Below are 24205 nucleotides of genomic sequence, written 5' to 3'. Positions count from 1 at the left end.
ACTCTATTTTTTTAATCTAAGATCCCCACAATTATACTAGAAACTGCATGACAAAATTGGGTGGGTTTTTGGAGCATCCCACAGAAGTTGGGCTGGGGAATTCTGGAAGTCCACCCAAGGCTTAAAATGGCTAAAGTTGATAAACGCTGTTCTAAAGGCTGCTTCAGACATCACACAATTTAAAACTTGAGCAAGCTTGCAGGGACTTCTTTAATATTTATGTCCCACCAAATATATACATCACGTTCTTTCTTTCTGCCTGCATGATTTTGAGTGAACTCCTCTAGAGCACACAGGGAGATGTTCAAAAATCACACCTTGCAGATTATTTTTTGCCAAGGAAATTACTTCCTTTGAAAAACTCAACACTTACACAACAGGAAAGACCTTTGGGAAAACCACACTGGCTTCTGCTAAATATTCATACAGGATTCGCTGGTCAAACTCATCTGCTGTGTATTTTACCAACGTTGCCTGTCCAAAGAGAAAAGTGGGGGAGGGAAAGAGAAGGAACAAGAAACATCAGCTTGCAATTTCTAATCAGCTGTTAGATTAAATCAACTATAGTTGCAGACAGCACACAGTCAAAAGGGGCAAGGCTTTGATCATACAGACACAGAACATAGAGTCATAGAGCTGGAAGGGAATTTGGAGGTCTTCTAGTCCAGCCCCGTTTAAGGCAGGAGACCTTATTCCATCCCGGGCAAATAGTTGTCCAGTCTATTTTTGAAAACCTCCGGTGATGGAGCACTTACAAAGTATCCCACTGATTGTTTTCATTGTCAAGAAATTTCTCCTTACTTCTAGATTGGACCCCTCTTCCACCCATTACTTCTTGCCCTGCCCTCTGGTGCTTTGGAAAATAGATCAATCCCTTCTTCTATGTGACAGCCCCTTAACTATTGGAAGACAGGCAATCATGTCCCCCAAATCCTCCTCTTCAAGAGGCCAGACATATCTAGTTCCCTCAACCATTCACCGTAGGATGTAGCCTCCAGACCCTTTTATCATCTCTGTTGCTCTTCTCTGCACACTTTCTAGAGTAGGGGTGTCAAACTTGATTTCACTGAGGGACGCATCAGAGTTGTTTGACCTCGGGGGTCTGGGGTGAGCGTGGCCAGGGTGGACATCACTTGTGTAGGGGCACCTGTGGTGGCCCAAGCACTCGGCTAGAGAGTTTGACACCCCTGTTCTAGAGCATCTTTTTTGTACTGAATATGTATGCCATCCTGATATGTTTTCATCCTCAGCCTCCCGTTTTGTGCAGAAATGCTTGATCGGGATTTGTGTACTTTCCTTTTCATAAGCCCCCAAATTAAGGACTTTCTGGAACAGGCCTCCTTAGGAAAGGGACCTCCTATCATTGCAGTTGTTATTCTTCAAGCAGTATCTCCAGGAGGAATCGTCGCGTGACCTGGATTGTATACTTACAAGGACAGTCAGCAGCAGAGCTTGGATTTTGGGATCAGTGAGGACTTCCTCATCTAGGAGGACGTTAGACTCGGACACAGATACTTTACGGAGATGGGGATGCTGTTGGGGTGATATCCTTTGTGTTTCTGCAGGAAGGAACCCAGGAGTTATAATCAGGGACGGCTAGAATAGACAACAACTCTTGTGTTCTAGGTAAGGCTGTCTCAATCACTATGAGACACACTGCGTTTTGAATGAAAAAGCTGGGAAGACCAGTGAGGATTCAGGTCCAATCTTATCTCAACCATGGGACATCTCTGTAGCTCAGTCATTGCCGTAACTAGACTGGCAAAAGGGCCATTTGTCTGCAAGCGTCTTTCACACAGGTTTACTTATTTGTTAAATTTATTTGTCACCTTTCTTGCCCTGGAGCTTCTCTAGGCAGCTTACCAGAAAAAAAGGAAGAAATATGCAAACAGGAGTAAGATAAAAGAACAATAAAACAAACAATGGCAACATCTCATAACATGCAAGTGCTTTTATTCTCATTTAAGCATTTCGATTAGTGAGGTGTATTTTATACTTCTGTAAGGTCTCCGGCGTCAGGCAGAAGCCAACAAACAATTTCTACTCCATGTTTCTCTCTCATGAAACAGGAGGAAGAAATTCTCCAATGTACCCTTAAAATCTTTTCAGAGGGTGCTACACAGAGCAAGTTTGGGTTGTGAAGTCTGCTGCACGAATTCATTCCAACCGTGGGAAACTTTGTTATATGGTGGATTTGATTGTATTGGCAGATTTTATTGTATCCTAGCATACCAAGTGAGCAACAGCAAAATAAGGCATTTAATTAAATATACACAGCAATTAGCTCTAAAGGTGTTGAAGTCTTACCCATTTCATAATCATTTTCTGCTACTCTCCTCATTTTTGGAGGTGTAGTGATCCCGGATTCCACTTCTTGTCTCTTAGGGGCTTTTGTGTCCGACACTAAGTGGTCAAAACTTTTCCGCGTACCTATGAAAATGAAGCCAGTTAAAGTTGCTTGCTCCTGTCAGCCACTCCCGTGCAGTCCTTGGTGTTATCTGAGCTTGGTTGTGTGGTTGCGGACGTTTCATTACCCAACTATGTAGGTAACACCACCAATGGACACCAAGCACAGAGAGGACTAAGGACTCCACAGTTCAACCCTGAACTACATATATTCTCTTCTATTGGAATCCGCTTTGCAACCTGGATAAACAGAGATTGCAAATAACAGTTTGTGGTTTAAAGAATACTAGAAAGAAATTAACCAGGGTTTCTTTTTTGAGCGACAGCAGTATCCACGGGCTGCGGAGTGGCAGCTGGTGGAACTGAAGGTGTAATGCAAGGAATATGAGCTAACATGATTCTAGATTCCATCAACATATTCCACCCCCTCTATTTAATACAGGTAGTCCTCGACTTACAACCGGTCGTTTAACAACGGTTCAATGTTACAATGGCCTTGGAAAAAGTGATCTAATGAACTGAACTTGCACTTATGACGCTCGCACCACACCCACAGTCACGCAATCGCAACGTGGGCGCTTGGTAACTGGCTTGCATTTATGACCGGTTGCAGTGCCCAGCGGTCAAGTGATTGTGATTTGTGACCTTTTTTGCCGATTTCCAGCCAAAAAAAAAAGCCCATTGGGAAAGCTGGATTTGTTAACGATCATGTGATGCACACATCTGCGGTGATTCGCTGCCGTAAAAACTGTTGTAAAATCAGGTCCAACTCGATTTACGACCGCAACAACTTACGATGGGAATTCCAGTCCCAATTGTGGTCGTAAGTCGAGGAATACCTGTACAGAAAACAAAAGGTATGTTTGATGAGAAGGTCTAAAGCAAGTTTGCCAAGCAGGCCTTTCTCTGTTTTGGTCTTGTTAATGCCTGGCCCAAATCTTTGTGGTTAAAAGAAGAACAATGACATAGCCAACCAACCTAGCAGCTTTTTAGTGTTGGCTTGAGAAGGCTGTCCCATGTCCAGGCTCATGGATTTCCTTGTGCGGGGACTGATCTGCCCAACCGTTGGGTAACTAGCAGCGAGATGTCTGTCGGAGTTCTTGGGAGAAGACCAGGGCTGGTTTTCCCTTAGTGTCCTGAAGAGGAAAAAGAAAACCAGTCATTTCAAAAACAAACCATCTCTGCACAGCCAGACGTTAGTCCAGTGTTTCTCAACCTTGGCGACTTTAAGTCCTGTGGACTTCAACTCCCAGAATCCCCCAGCCAGCACAGCTGGCTGGGGGATTCTGGGAGTTGAAGTCCACAGGACTTAAAGTCATCAAGGTTGAGAAACACTGCGTTAGACAGACGCGTGAGCTTCCTTCCTTTTACCAAGTCGAGTGGGCACCCGTGCATTACCTTACATCTAGGGCAGGGGTGTCAAACTCGATTTCGTGGAGGGCTGCATCAGGGTTGTGTTTGGACGGGGAGACTGGATGGGTGTGGCCAGGGTGGGCGTGGCCAGCTCGATGTCACTCCTGTCGGGGGCTCCTTTGGTGGCCCAAGCGTGTGGCCCTCCTGAGCTCCGTTTTCACTGGCAGAGGGTTGCAGGAGGTCGTGGCAGCCGAAAACGGAGCTCGGGAGCCTGTTTCTGCTGGCAGAAGCCCCGCGGGCAGGTCCTGTGCTATTTCCAGGCTGGCTCCATGGGCCAGATCTAAGTACCCTGGGGCTGGATCCGGCCTCCGGGCCTTGAGTTTGATACCCCTGATCTAGTGCTTTGGCACGAAGCTGGGAAGAGAGATGATTGAAGGCCACAATGGATCTGAGCATTTTCCCAAGATGTAACTGGAATGAATACATTGATGCTGGGGACTTAATGATGCCATCACACAAGGGATGCTAATGATGGATTTCATGGTTTGTTCAATGATATCAGGACACATGTCCCATCCTTTACTCTCCTGCACCTCAGCAGATGGCCAGGTTCTACTACTGCTTCTTCAGTGTCTGTTCTACTAGGCTCCCTCAGAAGGAGACATGACATAAGTAATGAGCAGTTTATTTGGGGCCTAGCACAATGAATGAATGTCAGTGAATAAAGCACGTCTTGTTTTAAGGTAATCTGAAAGCAGTTTGTTGAAAATTTATTCAGTGAAACTATGGATTAATGTGATGGGTCATCAGGGGTGGGATTCAGCCGTTTTGGACTGGTTCGGGAGAACTGGGTGCTAATTTTGCATCTGGTTCGCTGAACCGGTAATTGCAAGGACAGGCTGGCCCCGCCCTCCCCTCCCCTCCCAAGAGTCCCCATGCGGCCCGTTTTGGATGCCAGGTGAGTGCAGAGCCCGTGCGAAGGCTCTGGGAGGGTGAAAAACAGGCCTCCCGGAAGTTCCGGAAGTCCAGAAATGGGTCTGTTTCTGGCCTCCAGAGCCCGGTGGAGGCAGTTTTTGCCCTCCCGGAGCCTCAAGAAAGCTCTGGAGCCCGGGGAGGGTGAAAACACCCCATCCCCCTCAATGGTGCAGGAGGCCAAGTAGGCCACGCCCACCATGGCCACGCCAACCCAGCAACCAGGCAGAGAACTGGTTGCTAAACTTTTTGAATCCCACCCCTGTGTGTCATGTTATGAATGGTTTGTTCAGGATAACCTTCCAACCTTCAAGGAGGAGGAATTCAGAAAGATACAAAGCAAGGCTATGTCTGTCTTCAAGTCTGATTCTGGCTTGTTCAAACAAACAGCAACTTCGCACAATAGCTGTTTACACATGAATCATCAAACCACAAACAAGTCAACCTACATCTTACCAGTATATGAATATCCAGGCTTTCTGATTTTGTGACTGGGGTTATATAATATGCAAACTGTACAGTTATTGGTGTTTGCTTGCAATTATTTTATTATCCAGCTAGGTGGCATCATCAGCAGCAGCAGCATAACTGATTATATTACCTAGGTTGGTTCATAAAAGGTCTGCAAACAAACATCCAAGCTCAGAGACCACAAGAAGCCCACAATTCAACCCCAAACTGTAGACACTCTCTTCTATTGAAACATGTAGATTAATTAGATTGAAGTAGAATAATTTATGGTTTAGCTTATGAGAAACCAACCAGATTACTGTGCGAACTAGGCTCTCATCTGTAATTTATTTCAGCATAGCATGTCACGTTAATACAGCCGTTAGGTTATGTTAAAAATATTCTGTAAACTCAGCCCAGGAAACTGAATTCAGTTACCCTGGTTGAACTAACGAAGGTTTAGCATATTGTCTGAACACAGCCAGGATATGAATCTAGCTAGTGAAACACAATGCTTGAGCCTTCCAAGGTCAAGTCCTTGACAGCTCTTTCTTTCCCAGAATAACTTTAGTTGCAAGTAATTTTTGTCTTTTTCCTCCTACCCTTCCCCATTTTTTTTTCCTGTGTCATAAATCATTTAGCCATCAATTATCAGCTGTCTTCAGTAATTTGCAAAAACAAACAAATTCTCTCCCGGCTGGAGAGTAACAAGTGGGTTGAAGTGTCTTTCCAAGTCCCTTCTTAAATGTCATTTTGCACCAAAGGACAGCATCAAGGGACAGAGGCCCCGAGTTTCACACACAATTCTATTACCGTATTTTTCGGAGTACAAGACGCACCGGAGTATAAGACGCACCAAGATTTTGGAGAGATAAATTTAAAAAAAAGTTTTTGCACTCTGCAGACCTCCCAAACCCTCTGCATGCCTTGTTTTTTTGTAAAAAATGGGGCATGCAGACAGTTTGAAAGGCCTGCAAAGTGCTCCTGGGGGCTGGGGGGGGCAAAAACAAGCAAAAAACGGCCTGTTTTTCGGTCATTTCTGCCCTCCCCCACCCCCAGGAGCACTTTGCAGGCCTCCCAAATCCTCTGCACATCCATTTTTATGAAGGGGTCAGAGTGAGGCCAAAAATGCTGTATTCAATGTTTAAGATGCACCCAGATTTTCACCCTCTTTTTTGGGGGGAAAAGGTGTGTCTTATACTCCAAAAAATATGGTAGATAGAATATTACAGAACTGTCCATATCCTCTAATAAACTTTTCAAAAGTTCACTGACCTACAACTGGCTTCATTGTGGTGTATAGGATAAGTCTCCATAGGAACGTTTTCCATTGAAATATCCGTCAAGAGGAGTGATTTCCGATGCTTTAAGCTGCATCGGCTCCTAACTTCTTCGGACATAGTCAGCAGAGCTGAGCAGACAAAAGGAAGCACAGAAATGTTCAAAGGATGTTTGACATATTTCACATTCTTTTTCCAAACAGTCGAGACAGCATTCTTCTTCCTAGTGTTAGAAAACTCTCTACCGACTTACGGTATTAAATCAAGAGCTCAGAATCATGAGAAACTCGGTTCCATTCATTTTCATTTAAAAAAGAAATAAAAATAAAATTCGAGGGAGCCACTGCACTGCCAATTCTCCACCGTGACAAAATTCTAAGTCCCTAAGATCCTAAAGCATGACATGACTCTTGTTAAATCCTCAACAAAAGATGCTACTCCCCCCCAACCTTTTTATAACTGCCTTTATGTCTTGGCAAACTCTCCAAATGATTTTGGCAATCTGACTCTGGCTTCCCATGTGATTGACAACGCCTACATATGCAACCTCCAAGGAATACTGAAATCTCACAAGGTTTGTTAAATATCTAAATTAACAATGTTTCAGTCTGCATCTTTATATTATTATTTTAACGGAGGGGTGCAAAAACTGTTTTAGGCTGATGATGATCCTTGTCTTAAAGAAAAGGCTTACAGACTTACATGGGAATGAGGATAGCCTTGACTTAACGCCGCAACTGAGCCCCAAAATTTCAATTGCTAAGCGAGACAGTTGGTAAGTGAATTTTGACCCATTTTACCATCTTTCCTGGCACGGTTGTTAAGTGAATTACTGCAGTTGTGAAGCTAGTAACACGGCTATTAAATGAATCTGGGCTTCCTCATTGATTTGACTGGTCTCTAAGTTATAATAGCTAGGAATGGGGAGATCGAGTAAGGGTTGAGGTCACTAAATAGCCTTTTCATCTTAAAGGTAAAGGTTCCCCTCGCACATATGGGCTAGTCGTTCCTGACTCTAGGAGGCAATGGTCATCTCCGTTTCAAAGCCGAAGAGCCAGTGCTGTCGAAATATGCCTCGGTGGTCATGTGGCTGGCATGACTCAGCGCCAAAGGCGCACAGAACGCTGTTACCTTCCCACCAAATGTGGTTCCTATTTTTTTCTACTTGCATTTTTCACATGCTTTCAAACTCCTAGGTTGGCAGAAGCTGGGACAAGTAATGGGAGCTCACTCCATTATGCGGCGCTAGGGATTCGAACCGCTGAACTGCCAACCTTTCTGATTGACAAGCTCAGCTCTTAGCCACTGAGCCACCACGTCCCCTTTCCATCTTAGGCAGTATTATTGCTATTATACGTAGACTGGCTCCCTCCTTTTGGCAGCTCACATTTTGTTATGAATCGAGAGGAATACTTTCACGCTGTGTATTACCCAGTTTGGGTTGGACTGGATTAGATACAAGCTTCATAGATTTGGGGTTTTTACCTGCAAGGTAAGCCACACTCTGGGTATTCACCTCAAACTTATCACAGTTCCTATGTTTGTTAACCAGAGCGAGGAGTGTGTGCAGAATCCTTACTGTTCTTGCTCCTATGGTCGGCGATGGGTGCCGGTAACCTAGTGAAATAAACAGTGTGTTAAAGGACCAGGTATCTGGAAACAAAGAAAAGCATCAATTGAAAAGTGGGAAAATGTCTTAAAGAGACAGTGCCTAAACTTAAACGGGCACTCAGAAACTGGGATGGGAGTTGAATAAGTTTATGCATCCAGACCCTTTGAGAGCTGTATGCAATGTAATTTCATTTTAATGTATGCCGATTGGTGTACAATTAAAATGACAATAACATATTCTATTATATTCTATCCTATCCTATCCTATCCTATCCTATCCTATCCTATCCTATCCTATCCTATCCTATCCTATCCTGTGAAAACCAGACTTCAGTAACCTGAATGACACGTTGCTGATTCTCATAACCAAAAGGAATAAGCATTGATTGTGAAACCTTAGCAATACCAACCACTAATTTTTAGTGGTTTCCAAAGTTAGTGTGAGTCTCCGGAAAGGCAACAAGCATGTTACTTACTGCAAGTAATCAAGCTTTAGAATCTGGGAATCTGGAGGAAAAAAGTGGGAGAATTGGATGGCATATACATTTAATAAATAAATAAAATGCAATGCATTTTTGAGGCTTTTGCACAAAAGGAAGAAATGTTGTTGACCCGAATTTAAAATCCTAAATTGGAATGAAGGGATCCTGAAAGGAATTGTGTTGTTGCTTGTCGGGGGTGGAGGGATATGTCACACCAATCCCAAAAGAATGTTAGGCTCGATTTACACAGAAAGATAATGATAGAACAAACACTACAAGATGGGGAAACCAGAATGATTTCTAAGCATAATTCCTCCTTGAATGCAGAAAACTAGCAGTTCAGGAGGGGAAATTCCACTCTGGCCAGCATCTTGTGATGTTACTTCTTTACTTACGCTTACATATATATTTTTTCACTAATTTGTTTTTCTATATGTAATGTGAAAGAGTGAGGACCAGATTTGATATACTGGTTAAGGCATCAGGCTAGAAACTGGGAGACTGTGAGTTCTAGTCCCGCTTTAAGAGCAAAGCCTGCGGGGTGATCTTGGCCAGTCACTCTCTCTCGGCCCTAGGAAAGAAGCAATGGCCAACCACTTCTGAAAAACCTTGCCAAGAACACTGCGAGGACTTGATAAGGCAGACTTTGAGAATTGGACACGAATGAATGGAAGAAAAAAACAACAACCTGAAAGAGGACAATCTATTTGACCATCTTGAATTCTAAAGCAAGGCATAAGGAGTGGGCAACCACTTTGGCCTCTAACGCATAGCAACAATTTCCCCTTTGTAATCCAGAAACAACTCTTGAACAATAAACAGATCTCCGCTTTTCACAAATGACCCAAGTCTCAAACCAGGGCTTTGTCTGGGAAAACTGTGTCTTTTCCTGAAGTGCATCTCAGTTTCTATCACAAAAGTTCCTTTCAGCCTATTAATTCTAGGTATTTTTCCCCCCTCTTTCCCTCTCCAGTCTCTCTCTCTTCAGTATCTTCTGCTCTCCTTCAAGGAATTCTAAAGTGCTATAGGACAGGGGTCTCCAACCTTGGCAACTTTAAGACTTGTGGACTTCAACTCCCAGAATCCCTCAGCCATCAAAGCTGAGGAGTTGAGGTCCACAAGTCTTAAAGTTGCCACTGGCTGAAGAATTCTGGGAGTTGAAGTCCACAAGTCTTAAAGTTGCCAAGGTTGGAGACCCCTGCCCTAGGATCCCTTTCTGATGCAACTCTTAGGCACAGTATACAGAATACAGAATTCCTACTGTTAGGAATATAATCTAACGGTTGTGATTGGCAATATATACATCATATAACAATGCTGTACCTGTTTCTTTAAATCATGCTGTAAATGTGATTGGCTGCTGTTTCCTCACTCGGCCATAAGATGGAGCCAGAATCACTGTTAGAGTGTGATCTGCTCTGAGGATTTTGGAAGCTGGCTGTTAGAAGTGCAGTATAGTGATCAGCATGGGCTATTGTAAGTTTGTGTCCCGGACTGTTTGTATGATTATGGACTGTGTTATTTGGATTAGCCCATAACTGAAAGACGTTGATGACTGACTGTCTTATCCGTGTATGACTTGGACTGTTTGATGGACTCTGATACATCTATTTCCACGAAAGTAAAAACCTTTTTTTTAAACTGCAGTGTCTCTGTATGCTGGTTTGTGTGTTCTCCAACACAACTCTCACAATGTTTTTTTGAATGCACTCGCTCTCCCAACGGGGAGTTTTCCTAACACCTACCACAAGCAATACTTTTGTGTACAGTTGACTGGGCCCGACAGCAAGAAAATCAAGCCACCGGGCATTGCCTTCCTACCTTTTAGCAGATGTCCCACAAGTGCAAAGTTGAAGTTGGAGTTGAAATTGAGTCCCACAAAGTGGTCCATCTGCTTACAGTGCCACTCTAGAGGCCTCCTGATCTCCATGAAGACTTCCTCAGGGCTCTGCCAACGTACAGGCATCAGACAATTCAGTCAGAAAAAGACCCACACTTAACTCTCAATTCATTCCATGTAGACACATTCAACGATCCACTCATAAGAAGAAAACATGTGTAGCTCAGGTCTGAACTGTGGAGATCTTGGTGTTGCCTCCAGAAGTTCGCAAATGCTCCAACACTGGAAGTTTTCAAGATGTTGGATAACTGTTTGTCTGCAGTGGTGTAGGGCCGGGATGGCGAACCTATGGCATGCATGCCACAGGTGGCACGCGGAGCCATTTGTCAGGGCACGCGAGGCGTTGCGCTGTCAGCTGGCCAGCAGGCAAGTCACTTCCGGTTTACTCGTAGGGTCCCTTCAGGAAGCCTCCTGAAGCCTCCGGAGGGCTTAAACTGACCCTCGAGCAGACTGGAAGTGACTTCCGGTTTGCTCGTAAGGGTAGTTTTTTGTCCTTTGGAACCTTCAGGGAAGCCTCCTGAAGGTCCCTGAAGCCTCTGGAGGGCCTCCGGGGGGGCAAAAAAGGCTGTTTTCGCCCTCCCCGGGTTCCTATAAAGCCTCTGGATCCTGGGGAGGGTGAAAAAACCATGCACAAATGGGGGGAGCGCCTTTCATGCGCACATGCGCACTGGGGAGGGTGTCACACATTGCATGATGGGTGCGGCATGCCCACGCATGCCCTCTCCCCCTTATGGCACGCGAGCCAAAAAAGGCTCACCATCGCTGGTGTAGGGTTTCCTGTTTAGGCAGGGGGTTGGACTAGAAGACCTCCAAGGTCCTTTCCAACTCTGTTATTCTATTCTTTTCTAGTCTCTGAGGTTGTTTGTTTGCTTGCAGACATTTGATTACCCAACTAAGTAACATCATCAGCGGACACCAAGCCCAGAGGGGATCAAGGATTCCACAGTTCAGCCCTGAGCTACTTACATATTCTCTTCTTTGAAACCCACTCTGCATCCGGGATAAACAAGGGTTGCAAATAAGAGTTTGTGGTTCAAAGAAGACTGGCAAGAAATTAAGCAGGGTTTCCTTTTTCAGAATACAAATGACCAGCTGTCTGCAAGGAATATAAATCCTTCCATTCCCCACCATCCAGTCAGTGCTGAAGAAGCTTCTTGGATGAGAAGCAAAACATCTTCAAAGAAAAACAAGAGAGTCCAGTTGCCTCTTGAAAAAGCACTTTGGGATAAACTGTGGCTTGTTGAACAAGACACTTTAGCCTTGGTGGTACATAAAAAGTGAGCTAAGGTGATTGGAATTACATCGCACAAGAAATCAAAAGCAAACAAAGAGCACAAGTTCTGATTTGAAGCAGTCTAAAAATACCTCTGTGGGGGAAAAAAAACCAGCATAAGGTGGGTGCGTCCAAGATCTATTTGTCTTTGCTTTCGTCTTCCACGTTCTATTTTAGTCTGCAGCCCTACTGGTCAATTTTAGTATGCATCACCTAATCTTACACCAGCGCTTGTAATACTGCTGGGATATTAAAAATAACCCTGGGCGCCGTAAAATAAAAATCTCATTTCTTGAAATTCAAGGAATGTCAAACATTATTACATTCTCAAAACTCAAGCTACTTTTCAACAAGGAAGAAGCTCACTTTTCCCCCCCAAAACCAATTCACCCCTGGTGAAAAGATGACGCATATTACAGCAACGCTAAGAGAACATTCAGGCTTTCTTTTGTTCGTGCATGTTCTGGGAAATGATTTGCTTACTTTATCATTAAATACCCGGAGGTTGTCCAGAGTGTGTAGGTTCTGCTCGAGTAAAGCCGTGCCTGCGGAATACAGATTGACCTCGTCCAGCTGTAGAACCGCCATGGCCACCCAAAACAGTATCTTGTGCATAGGGGAGTCCTAAACCGAAACAGAGGAATAAAATGACAGAACTGGAGCACCTTGTTTTGATAAAAGGGAGTATTTGTAGCTTAGGGTTGAACTGTGGTGCTCTCTGGGCTTGGTGGTTTTCTTGCAGACGTTTCGTTACCACACTAAGTAACGCCATTAGTGACGTGGTAATGAAACGTCTGCCAAGCTCAGACAGCACCAAGGACCCCACAGCACATTTGTTCCGCTGGGAAAGACACTGAACCAAGAGTCACATCTTTTTCGTGTCAAGAAAACTGGATGCATCTGGCATCCACGCAATCTCTAGACTCCAAGGTACCTGTAACTGCAACCATGGGTACAAAACAAGCTGGAAGGTACATCCATGGACTCTTGGCCCACTCTGGATGAGATGGTCATATAAGTTGGCTTGACAGTTTCATTCTACAGGGACTTCAGCTAATGACTGGTAGCTGCTGCTATCATTGGCTCATTCTTTGGGTTGGTTTTTCCTTAATCAGCTTTCCAGATTTGTACCCGCAGCCAAAGTGAACTGTTGAGGTTGAGGCCATGCTAACAACGTACAGCCACACAGGAAGGGAAAGACTGTACCACAGATTCTCTGAAAACAACAACTTTGGGCAGATGGAGTGGGGAATATATCAGCAGGCTGCCCCTTCATATTGTCCGTGGAGCTGCGCCAAGCATATTAATTTTAGGGAAACTGACATGGCTGTCCAACTCACTCACAGGGACTCCAGGAGTCTTACAGAAATTAAACGTGAAACACAAAACCCAATAAACCTCTACCTCCATGTGACAACTATCTAATCAATCAATTGATAGGCTCCATATCACCCTGGGGTCCCCAGGTCTGGTGACAGAATCAGGTCTTCAGGGCCTTTGAAAGAACATCAAAGTCGGGCCCATCTTATCTTCATGGGGAGGAGGTTCCAAGAGTATCAAGGGAGGGAGCCACCACCGAGAAGGCACTTCTTCTTGGTGTCATTAGATGGGACTCCTTAAGAGAGGAATCAGTCTACACCAGTTGTGGGTTCCTACTGGTTTGGCCCAGCTCGGCCGAACCGGTTGTGGTTTGACGGCCTGGGTCACTGGAATCGGGAGCGACCCAGGCCTGCCACACCCTCGAATCAGTTCTCCCGGTGCCATTGTAGGTGCCGCCATCTTGTTTTTTGATTCCGGGCATGCACAGAGCAATTTTTATTGCACTGTGGATGCGCGCGAAGTGCGCAACGCATGGCGCAGCCACGAGCAAACCAGCAGTAGTGGCTGCCAGAACCCACCCCTGGTCTACACCCTGCCTCCTGCACTTGTGGGTAGGGTAGATGTAACTGCAAGAGTGACTGTATATGTGCAACCTCCCTTCTTGTCCATGGAGATTCTCAATCATGCAGGTCAAGACTGCTTTGCCTTCATTGACATGTGAAGGCATTGTCCCAGAGCTGCTTTTTTTTTTCTTTTCAAAAAGGCAATTGGACTTTCTAGGCTTTTTCTCTGAAAACATTTCACTACTCATGCAAGAAACTTCTTGGATGAAAAGCTAAATGTTTTCAAAGATACAAACCAAGAAAGTCCAATTGCCTTTTAGAAAATAAAACATCTTTGGGACAAACCTCCCTTCTTCCCCTCCCATTTCTTTCTCTGAATGTGGCCAAATCAATCGCGTGTCAATGAAAGCAAAGCACTCCTGACTGTAAACAGAACTGGAAACTGGTTTGAACGGAATTGCTGAGAACCAGGAAGTGATGAAGAGACTGAAGGGAAGGAGTGGGGAACAGACGCACCAAAGTGATACCTCCAATCTTTCAGGATCTCTACAGGTAAAGGTTCTCCTCGACATATGTGCTAGTCGTTCCTGACTCTAGGGGACGGTGCTCATCTCCGTTTCAAAGCCAAAGAGCTAGTGCTGTCCAAACACGTCTCCGTGGTCATGTGGTTGGCATGACTAAACGTCAAAGGCGCACAGAACGCTGTTACCTTCCCACCAAAGGTGGTTCCTATTTTTCTACTTGCATTTTCACATGCTTTCGAACTGCTAGGTTGGCAGAAGCTGGGACAAGGAACGGGAGCTCACTCCGCTAGGTGGCGCTAGGGATTCAAACTGCCAAACTGCCGACCTTTCTGATCGACAAGCTCAGCGTCTTAGCCACTGAACCATCGTGTCCCTTATCAGGATCTCTAGTAATCTAATAAATCATTGGCAAGAGTTTCAAGATTTGCTAACGAACAATTAAGGAATAGGTTAAAAATACGGCTTCCAAACATCCCCGCAACCTGGATCATTTTAACCTTTATCCTGAACAATGGAGTCACCCTTCTTTTCTGCCCACAGCGCCACAGAGAACGAGCTGCTGGGGACCCTACCAATTTACCTTATTGAGGAGTGGCTGGAGCTTAGTCAGGGCTATGACGGTGGCCTCTATCAGAACTTGGCTATTGTAGTTGTCTGGCCCTTTCAAGCAGCTCTCCAGACCCTGTCATTGGTTAAAAAAAAAATCAAAGTAATATTAGCTTGTTTACACTGATTTTTAATCCCTGCAGATGTGGGTTCCCCTTTCACATTATGGTGTTATTTCCTTGTGCCTGAGTCAATCCAGAGTGCTTTTGTTCTGCCTGGCTTTTCCTGGAACTGAGCTATTAAGACTATAGTTTCGTTTTGCCTTCTGCATTCTCTAGTCTGCGCTTTTACCGCCTTCTGCGCTGATTGAAAACAAAATTTACTTGCACTTCACTTCTGTCTTGATTCTTCTCCATGACACATTTCTTCCTAGTTAACCAAAAGCTCCAATCCCATGATGAGAAAGCTTCATCCTCTTTTTTAGTTTATCTGTTCTACCAGTACGTTCCTGGCTAGCACATGTCCACTTGTATACAGCAGTAGCATTAGCTCAAGGCAGGGGTCAAATCCATTTACCTTGGCTACCAGTTCGCAAATGTGAGCACGCACCACCTCTGCACATGCACAGGACATTCCGTGCAAGCGCAGGACGTTTCACGCAAGAGCAGGATTCTTCTGTGCATGCACAGAGTGTCAAAAATGGACATGCTGACGTCCAGGTAGGTGGGCGAAGCTTGCTAGTGAGCGTGCCTGCAAAGGTAAGTTATGAGGAAGGGAATCCGCTGTGCCACACAATTTAGATTAGCCAGAAAGCAGGAAATCCTGCTTTCTAGCTAATATAAATCGTGCATCACAGCTGATTGTCAGAAATACCAGGTCACCCGAACTGTTAGGTTTTTTTTACTACCGGTTCGGATGAACTGGTAGCTTGTTTTTTACTACCAGTTGGGATGAACTGGTAGCTTTTTTTTACTACCAGTTCAGATGAACTGATAGCATTTTTTTACTACCAGTTGGGACGAACTGGTAGCTTTTTTTTTACTACCAGTTGGGATGAACTGGTAGCTTTTTTTTTACTACCGGTTCGGATGAACTGATAGCATTTTTTTACTACCGGTTCGGATGAACTGGTAGCTTTTTTTTTACTACCGGTTCGGACGAACTGTTAGCATTTTTTACTACTGGTTCGGATGAACTAGTAGCTTTTTTTACTACCAGTTCGGACAAACTGGTAGCTTTTTTTTTTTACTACCGGTTCAGACGAACTGGTAGCTTTTTTTTTACTACCGGTTCGGACAAACTGGTAGCTTTTTTTTTACTACCGGTTTGGGCGAACCGATCCGAACCGGTAGCATTTCACCCCAGCTCAGGGAATGAAAAAGCATTATGAGTAGATCCAAATAAAACACAATTCTCTCTCTCTCATAAAATGAGGGAAAGATTTAGTATTTTAGTATCTAGTGATCTGTGTGTGTGTGTGCACATGCATATATGAAATGAGATTTAGTACATGGTATCAAAGATGACCAGCACTGGATATTTATTAAAAGCTCATCAGGTTTTACTTCCAACTGTTGAGTTGATCTGATTACCCAAATTGAATTTGTGGCCCCAAACAGTTTCATGGGATGCTATACAGATAGTCCTCAATGTACGACCACAATCGAGCTCCAAATTTTTGTTGCTAAGTGAGACATTTGTTAAGTGAGTTTTGCCCCATTTTACGACCTTTCCTGCCATCGTTGTTAAGTGAATCACTGCAGTTGTTAAGTTAATAACCCAGTTGTTGAGTGAATCTGGCTTCCCCACTGACTTTGCTTGTCAGAAGGTCACAAAAGGTGATCGCGTGACCCTGGGAGACTGCAACCGTCGTAAACACGAGCCAGTTGCCAAGCATCTGAATTTTGATCACACGATCATGGGGGCACTGAATGGCTGTAAGTATGAAAAACATTCTGAAGAGTTTTTTTTCAGTGTTGTCGTAACTTCGAACAGACATTAAATGAACTGTCGTGAGTCGAGGATTACCTGTACAAGAGGCAGCCTCAATGATCTGAGGAAAAAGGCAGAGCTGAAGGAGACCAGCCTTCTCTATTATAGACCTGTTAATTCCTTACCTTTCTCACTGGCCCTTTATTATTTGAGTAGCCAAAGGCTTGGGCATGTTGTGAGAATGGCCGATGGTCAGATTCCAAAAGATCTCCTAGATGGAGAATTGGCGCAGGGAAAGCGCCCCAGAGGGAGACCACAGCTGCGATGTAAGGATATCTGTAAGAGGGATCTAAAGGCCTCGGGAAAGGACATTATCAGCTGGGAAACCTTGACCTCTCATCGTTCAGCTTGGAGGCTAAAGGCGCAGCATGGCCTCCCCCAATTCGAAGAGACACTTGCTCGGCTGGCTGAGGCAAAGAGCCAGCGAACCAGCGAAATCTGGGGCTGGGCAGGGGACAGAATGTATCTGCCATCAGTGTGGAAGGGATTGCCACTCTCAAATTGCCCTTTTTAAGCCACACCGGATGCTGCTTTTGGACCTCTTTCCAGAGTACGGTTCCATCGTCTTTTGAGACTGAATGTCCAGCCAAAGGCTAAAGTGACTGTGGGGACACTCCCTAAAACTGCCTGTCCCCAAAGGTTTCCTTTGACTTCATGCTGATGCATTTAGTGTACTGCACTGACATCGCCTGGAGGGCTGGAACTAGATTTCAGGGATAGGAGAGAGAGAGGCTTTTGGTCCAGTATAGCCTTGCCTAATATAAAAACCAGACTTTTTAATGGTGGTATTACATTTAATTTTCTACAACACAACTCTCCTGTTTTGGATGGTGCCTGATTGGGCCACGTGATGGACATGTGGGTGCTGGGCAGGGACTTAATATTTCACTTGGGTGGGGAAAAGCTTTCAGATTCGGGTTTTCCCAGATGTGTTAATGTGACATCTCCAATAAAATGGAACTTTGAGGAAACTCAAGCCTCGGAGTCTTCTTTCGTTTGGGGGTGTTACTAGGAATCCTGACATTAACCTGAATCCCCTTTAAAAAATTCTAGACCAGTGGTTCTCAACCTTCCCAATGCCGTGACCCTTTAATACAGTTCCTCATGTTGTGGTGACCCCAGTGGTGGGTTTCAAATTTTTTTAGAACCTCTTCTGTAGGTGTGGCCTGCTTTGTGGGAGTGGCTTGCCATCCATGTGACCTGGTGGGAGTGGCTTGCCGGCCATATGACCGGGTGGGAGTGGCTTGCCAGCCATGTGATTGCATGGGCATGGCCAACTTGTAAAATGTGGTGAAACTCACTTAACAATGCGCTTGCTTAACAACCAAAATGTTGTCTCAGAAACTCTGGCATTTGAAGCACGCAAGTCTTAAAGCTGTCAAGTTACAAGTTGCACCCCTAACCCTTTAGAAAAAAAAATCCTTGATGATGTGCGGACGGGCGGGGGGAGGGAGCTGGAACTGTTTCTAAACAGAATTGTAGATTTGTGGAACCTCTTCTATAGAAGAGGTTAGAACTGGCAGGAACCCACCCCTGGGTGACCCCCAACCATAAAATTGGTGTCTTGGTTCCTAAGACCATTGAAAATATGTGTTTTCCAACGGTCTTAGGCGACCCCTGTGAAAGGGTCGTTTGACCCCCAAAGGGGTCCCGACCCACAGGTTGAGAACCACTGCTCTAGCAGCTCCACCGGGGTGCTGTCCGGGGTCCTGAACCCCAGCATCGAACCGAACCAGTGGCATAAAGTGGCATAAAGACTCAGGGAAGATGGAGGGGGGGGGGGGAATTGACAACAACCTATGGTAAAATTTCTCTTTCTCCACAGCATGAAGGGAAAAAAAGCCAAACACTTGTTCCACTCAGTGTTAAATTCAGTGCAAATGGTTCTCAACTTAGAAGCATTCGGTTAGCGACATTCAAAGTTATAATGGCACTGAAAAAATGACTTACAACCAGTCCTTGCAGTTATGACTGCTACTGCATCTCCAATCATGTAATCAAAATCTGGGTGATTGGTGACTGGCTCGTATTTACGATGGTTGCAGCATATCGAGGTCATGTGACTGCCACATGAGACCTTCCAAGCCAGCTTTTGCCAAGCAAAGTCGACGGGGGAAGCTGGATTCATTTAATAATCACATGATTCACTTAACAAATACAATGATCTGTTTAACCACAAACCCTCATGGAATTGGGCATGACTCACTTAACAACTATGTTGCGTAATATTGGAAATTCTGGTCCCGACTGTGATAATAAATCAAGGACTGCCTGTATGCAAATGCAGGAGGGAGAAAAGAAAGTTTAAGTTCCGGAAAGACACACCTTGCTCAGAATCCGGATGATTTGTTTTATCTGTCCATGTGACACCCGTTTGCTAATGCAACCGAAGACCACAAGGGCTCTGGGCTGGAGGGACGGATTATACTGGAATGCAAACCTGTCAAGGAAAAAAGCCGGTAATTAAAGCCTGCCAGAATAAGAACACCAACAAAAGTGCCTCAAACAGAAAGAGGAAGTAATAAAGTGACCCCAGGCAGAGTTTGTAATTTAGGGCACCATGACCTACTTCTGAGCTAGTTCCGTCCATTGGTCAAGCCATTTGCAGGTTGGGATATCTCTCATGCACGCCTGCAGGAAGATCAAAAGGTCAGATGATCTGATTAGGTCGCATTAAAGCATTCACTCAACCAAAAGTGAGCATTTCGGGAACAGGGACAATTGTGGTTTTTTCATTCACATACTTGGGGACTGAAAAAACGACATCCATTTTCTCTTTATTTTTGTTCTGCTGACAGCCTTAAACAATCAGTCCTCACTTAATGCCCATTCATTCCGAGACTGTCCAAAGTTACAACTGTGTCGGAGGGGCTTATGGTCTGTGCCCAAAGTTACAACCGTTACAGCACGCGCACACACGCACACACACCGGTCATGTGATTGCGATTTGGGCACTGGGCAACCTGTCAGCACTTACGGTGGGCTGCTGAATGCCCTGCGATCATGTGTGATCACTGCTGGCTTCCCCAGAAAGTCAATGCAAAGTGCTGCTGCCTGGCCAGAGGACTCCCTCTGGGGGTCTTGGCAGCTGGCTGAAAGTGGAGGGAATCTCAGGAGGGGCATTTTTCACACCCAGCCTCTTGGAGGGCAAAAGCACGGCCTGACAGATGTTCTGCAACAGCGTTTGTACTCTCAAAGAGGGGGTCCCTGGAGGATTTTACCCTGTTAGTCGCTGTCTATAGGTGGTAGTGCTCATCCCCGTTTCAAGGGCCAATGAGACAGCACTGTCTAAAGATGTTTCCATGGCCATGTGGCCATGTGTGATGTTGCACAGCACTGTTATCTTCCTACCGAACTTAGAAGTACCTATTTATCTACTCGCATTCACGTGCTTTTCCATTGCATACTAGGTGAGCAGGAGCTAAAGGGAAGATGGGAGAAGAGAACACTTGGATCATGAAAGTCCGAGCTTCTTCTCTCCAGTCCAGCACTGCAGTTCCCTTCAGCACATGGAGGGGAGCTGCCTGACCCACCCTCGGGTAGAGGACCTGGTAGTCACGTGGAACAATGCGACTACCGGGGCCTTGAACCGGGTGGCGCCTTTGCAGCCTCTCCGGCGGCAACGATCCACCCTGGCCCCTTGGTTTACCGAGGAGCTAAGGGTGATGAAGCGCCGCAAGAGATGCCTAGAGAGTCATTGGAGATCCTCCCGTTCCGAATTTGACCGAACACAGGTACGAGCCCATTTAAGGACGTACCTTGTGGCATTGAGAGCGGCCAAACGTCAATATTGTGCCGCTCTCATTGCATCCGCAGAGAACCGCCCTGCCGCCCTGTTTCGGGTGTCCCGCTCCCTCCTGTTTCAGAGGCCGCGGGAGGCCCCTTTACAGGGCAGGGCAGAGGAATTTGGGAAATATCTGCAGGATAAAATTGCTCAAATCCGGAAGGATTAGGTCCCTTTCAGTGGCCCAGTGGAGACGTCCGTGGCGAGTCTTGAGAAACCAATCTGGGAGGAGTTTGACTTGGTTGCCATCGAGGATTTGGACAGATTGCGTGGACGACTGCGACCTACCACATGTTTACTGGACCCGTGCCCCTCCTGGCTTGTACTGGCATCCTGGGAGGTTACACGTGACTGGCTCTTGGGCCTAGTGAACGCTTCGTTGGGTGAGGGGTCTCTTCCGGCCGCCTTGAAAGAGGCGGTGGTGAGACCCCTGCTCAAGAAGCCTTCCCTGGACCCTACGGAGCTGGCCAATTATCGTCCTGTCTCCAACCTTCCCTTTCTGGCGAAGGTTGTAGAGAGTGTGGTAGCTTATCAGTTTCCACGACATCTGGAGGAAAATGATTATCTAGACCCGCGCCAGTCCGGCTTTCGCCCCAGGCACAGCACAGAGATGGCCTTGGTCGCGTTGGTGGATGATCTCTGGAGGGCCAGAGATAGGGGTTGTTCCTCTATCCTGGTCCTATTAGACCTCTCGGCGGCTTTTGATACCATCGACCATGGTATCCTGTTGCACCGACTGGAGGGGTTAGGGGTCCGGGGCACCGTTCTGCGGTGGTTCGGCTCCTACCTTTCCGGCCGGACGCAACGTGTGTTGGCAGGGGAGCAGAGGTCGACCCTAAGCCCCCTTACCTGTGGGGTGCCACAGGGGTCGGTCCTCTTGCCACTCCTGTTCAACACATACATGAAGCCGCTGGGTGAGATCATTCGTGGTTTCGGGGTGGGATACCATCTGTACGCTGATGATACTCAGCTGTACATTTCCACCCCGAACCACCCCAACGAGGCCGTCAAAGTGATGTCCCGGTGTGTGGAAGCCGTACGGGTCTGGATGGATGACAACCGACTCAAGCTCAACCCCTCCAAGACGGAGTGGCTGTGGGTTCCGGCCCCCCGGTTCAACCAGTTAATCCCATCTCTGGCCATCGGGGGCGTACAACTTGCCCCCGTGGAGCGGGCGCGCAATTTGGGCATCCTCCTGGATGCCCGGCTGTCCATGGATGACCATGTGACAGCCGTGGCAAGGGGGGCGTTCCACCAGGTTCGCCTGGTGCGCCAATTGCGCCCCCTATTGGACCGGGACACCTTACGCACAGTCACCCATGCGCTGGTGACGTCTCACCTGGACTACTGTAACGCTCTCTACATGGGGCTTCCCTTGAAATGCACTCGGAGACTACAGTTGGTCCAGAATGCGGCCGCGCAGGTAATTATGGGGAGTACAAGGTACTCCCATGTGACACCTCTCCTGCGCGAGCTGCACTGGCTTCCTGTGGTCTATCGGGTGCGTTTCAAGGTCCTGATAACGATCTTTAAAGCGCTCCATGGCTCAGGACCTAGTTACTTGCGGGATCGTATCCTGCCCCATACATCCCTGCGACCCATCCGCTCGCACAGAGAGGGACTTCTCCAGGTGCCGTCCACCAGACAGTGCCGAGGGGCGGCGCCTAGGAGCAGAGCCTTCTCTGTGGCGGGCGCAGCCCTGTGGAATGACCTCCCTCCGGATATTAGGACTACCTCTGACCTCCGCTCCTTCCGTGTAAAGTTCAAGACCCACCTATTCCAAGTAGCTGGCCTGGCTCAACCATAATTTCATATCGCTCCTGACGGGTTTTTTAATTTTGTAATTTTACTTAGGGGATTTTAAATTGTGATTTTAATTTTTTCCACTCATCTGTCTACCTCCTCCATGTACACGTATACGTCTTTATTCTTGTCTATGTTTTGTCCATATTTGTATTTTATATGTTTTTATTGTACGCCACCCCGAGTCCTTCGGGAGAGGGTGCGGCTAACAAATAAATTGTTGTTATTATTATTATTATTATTATTATTATTATTATTATTATTATTATTATTATTATTATTATTATTATTATTCTGCAGGCAGATATTTTGCTCCATCCGCGTAACGATACAAGCAGTTTCTGAATGACTGCAATGGGGACAGCTGGGATTGCAGTTGTTGAGCGAGATGATCACTTGAGCATCTCACTTCATGACTGCAACAATTTATGATCTAATTATTGAATTGTTGTCAGAGAGCACCAAGGACCCTTCAACTGTTGAGGACTACCTGTAACCACTGAGTGTGGCTGCAGTCCATATTTAAGTGTCTATTCTCAGACCCCCCGAGACAGAATATTATAGTTTCTTTCCTCCCCCGCCCTTTCTCTCTCTCTCTCTCTCTCTCTCTCTCTCACACACACACACACACACACACTTTTGCTTAGTCATACTTTAATTAATTAATTTATTTATTAAATTTATAGACCGCCCCCTCTCCCCAAAGGGACTCTACATACATAGTAGCCATCTATTTCATGAAGAGGAAATGGTAGTTGAATTTTAAGATAGGAAGATAGAATACACTGTGTTAGTGTGGGAAAGGCTCATTTTTGAATGCTCTACCACATGAAAACAACACCCTAATCCACGTTTGTTCAGTATATGTATCAGGAAACAGTCTGGGCTAAATCCTTTTTCTTTATGTATATTTGTTTTACTTGCAAGGCATTTGTTTAAAACCTTAAAAATATTATCCCTTTCCTGATGTGTATAATCCATTCCAGCACTTTATTCTGCTGTATATGTGGACTAGATTGTGAGCACAAATTCTCAATCAGATTAATGTAATATTTTCTTTTTTATTTCCTACCAGAAAAAGTTTATACATCAGAATAAAACCCATCTTAAAAGACGTCAATGCTATCTTAACTCTGATCTCTGCTGTGTATGCTTTGCCAGAACCAATGTACAAAAGGGCTACTTGAATCATCTGCAAATTACATATTTTTGCAACCCTAATATCTTATTCATGTTTGTACACTCGTATCGTGACGTCCTTGCCATACCTCCATAATTTCCAGCAATGCTTCTGTGACCGTTTCCAGAGATGTCAGTGCAAATGTTTCTCTCTCATAGGAACCGGGAGAGAATGAACGGTCCCGATAGCTGGATCGGAATGCAATGACTGCTGCCGATTTCACTTTGCTAATTCCAAACAGCAAGTAGAATTTGGGCAGTGAGAACTCCGTTAAGCTCAACCTCAAAACCTGCTTCGTTTCCTCTGTTGAAAAAAAAAAAAAAAAAGAACAGACAAAAGATTTTGATTTCAGATCCACCTTTAAACATTGAAATGGTTCGATCTCCACAATGAATGAATGGCTGCAAAAATGGATGGCGTTAGCAGAGATGGCCAAATTGACTGCTTTGTTTCTCCTTGGAAACCGGTTCTGGACTTTGTGCTCGAGGCGGGAAAAAATTGAAACTTTGATTTTGGGCTTTTCTGATTAGGTAGATTTGTTATTTTAGAAATGGCTAATTTACAATATTTATGTAAAAGTAACAAGTTGAGGTTTGATATTACTGTCTTATTCTACTGCACCAAAGGGAATTGGAAATCAATGCCTTTTTCTTCTTTTTTCCTTTCTTTCCTACATTTCTCCCTTCCCCTTTCCCCACCTACTATTTGCTTTCCTATTTTTGTATTTGTGAGCTTAAATGGACTCCGGGAGATGATAGAGGACAGG

General features: G+C 45.5%; 1 protein-coding gene across 2 annotated transcripts in view; it reads right to left on the bottom strand.

Annotated features, from left to right (window-relative positions):
- The window catches only part of NF1 (neurofibromin 1), a 287036-nt gene that overhangs the window by 18192 nt on the left and 244639 nt on the right, over nt 1-24205 (bottom strand). For both annotated transcript variants that reach the window (XM_081945323.1, XM_081945324.1), the window contains 12 exons: nt 23528-23742; nt 19242-19303; nt 18998-19112; nt 14715-14816; nt 12211-12351; nt 10376-10502; nt 7947-8078; nt 6457-6592; nt 3385-3542; nt 2308-2430; nt 1432-1559; nt 374-474 (listed from right to left, as the gene is read on the bottom strand). In XM_081945323.1, coding sequence (XP_081801449.1) covers nt 374-474; nt 1432-1559; nt 2308-2430; nt 3385-3542; nt 6457-6592; nt 7947-8078; nt 10376-10502; nt 12211-12351; nt 14715-14816; nt 18998-19112; nt 19242-19303; nt 23528-23742 — 1540 coding nt within the window. The remainder of the gene's footprint in view (nt 1-373; nt 475-1431; nt 1560-2307; nt 2431-3384; nt 3543-6456; nt 6593-7946; nt 8079-10375; nt 10503-12210; nt 12352-14714; nt 14817-18997; nt 19113-19241; nt 19304-23527; nt 23743-24205) is intronic.

Source organism: Natrix helvetica (genome assembly GCF_964273705.1).
Source record: "Natrix helvetica genome assembly, chromosome: 2".
Classification (NCBI taxonomy): domain Eukaryota; kingdom Metazoa; phylum Chordata; class Lepidosauria; order Squamata; family Natricidae; genus Natrix; species Natrix helvetica.
This window is presented reverse-complemented; position numbering and strand designations above follow the sequence as displayed.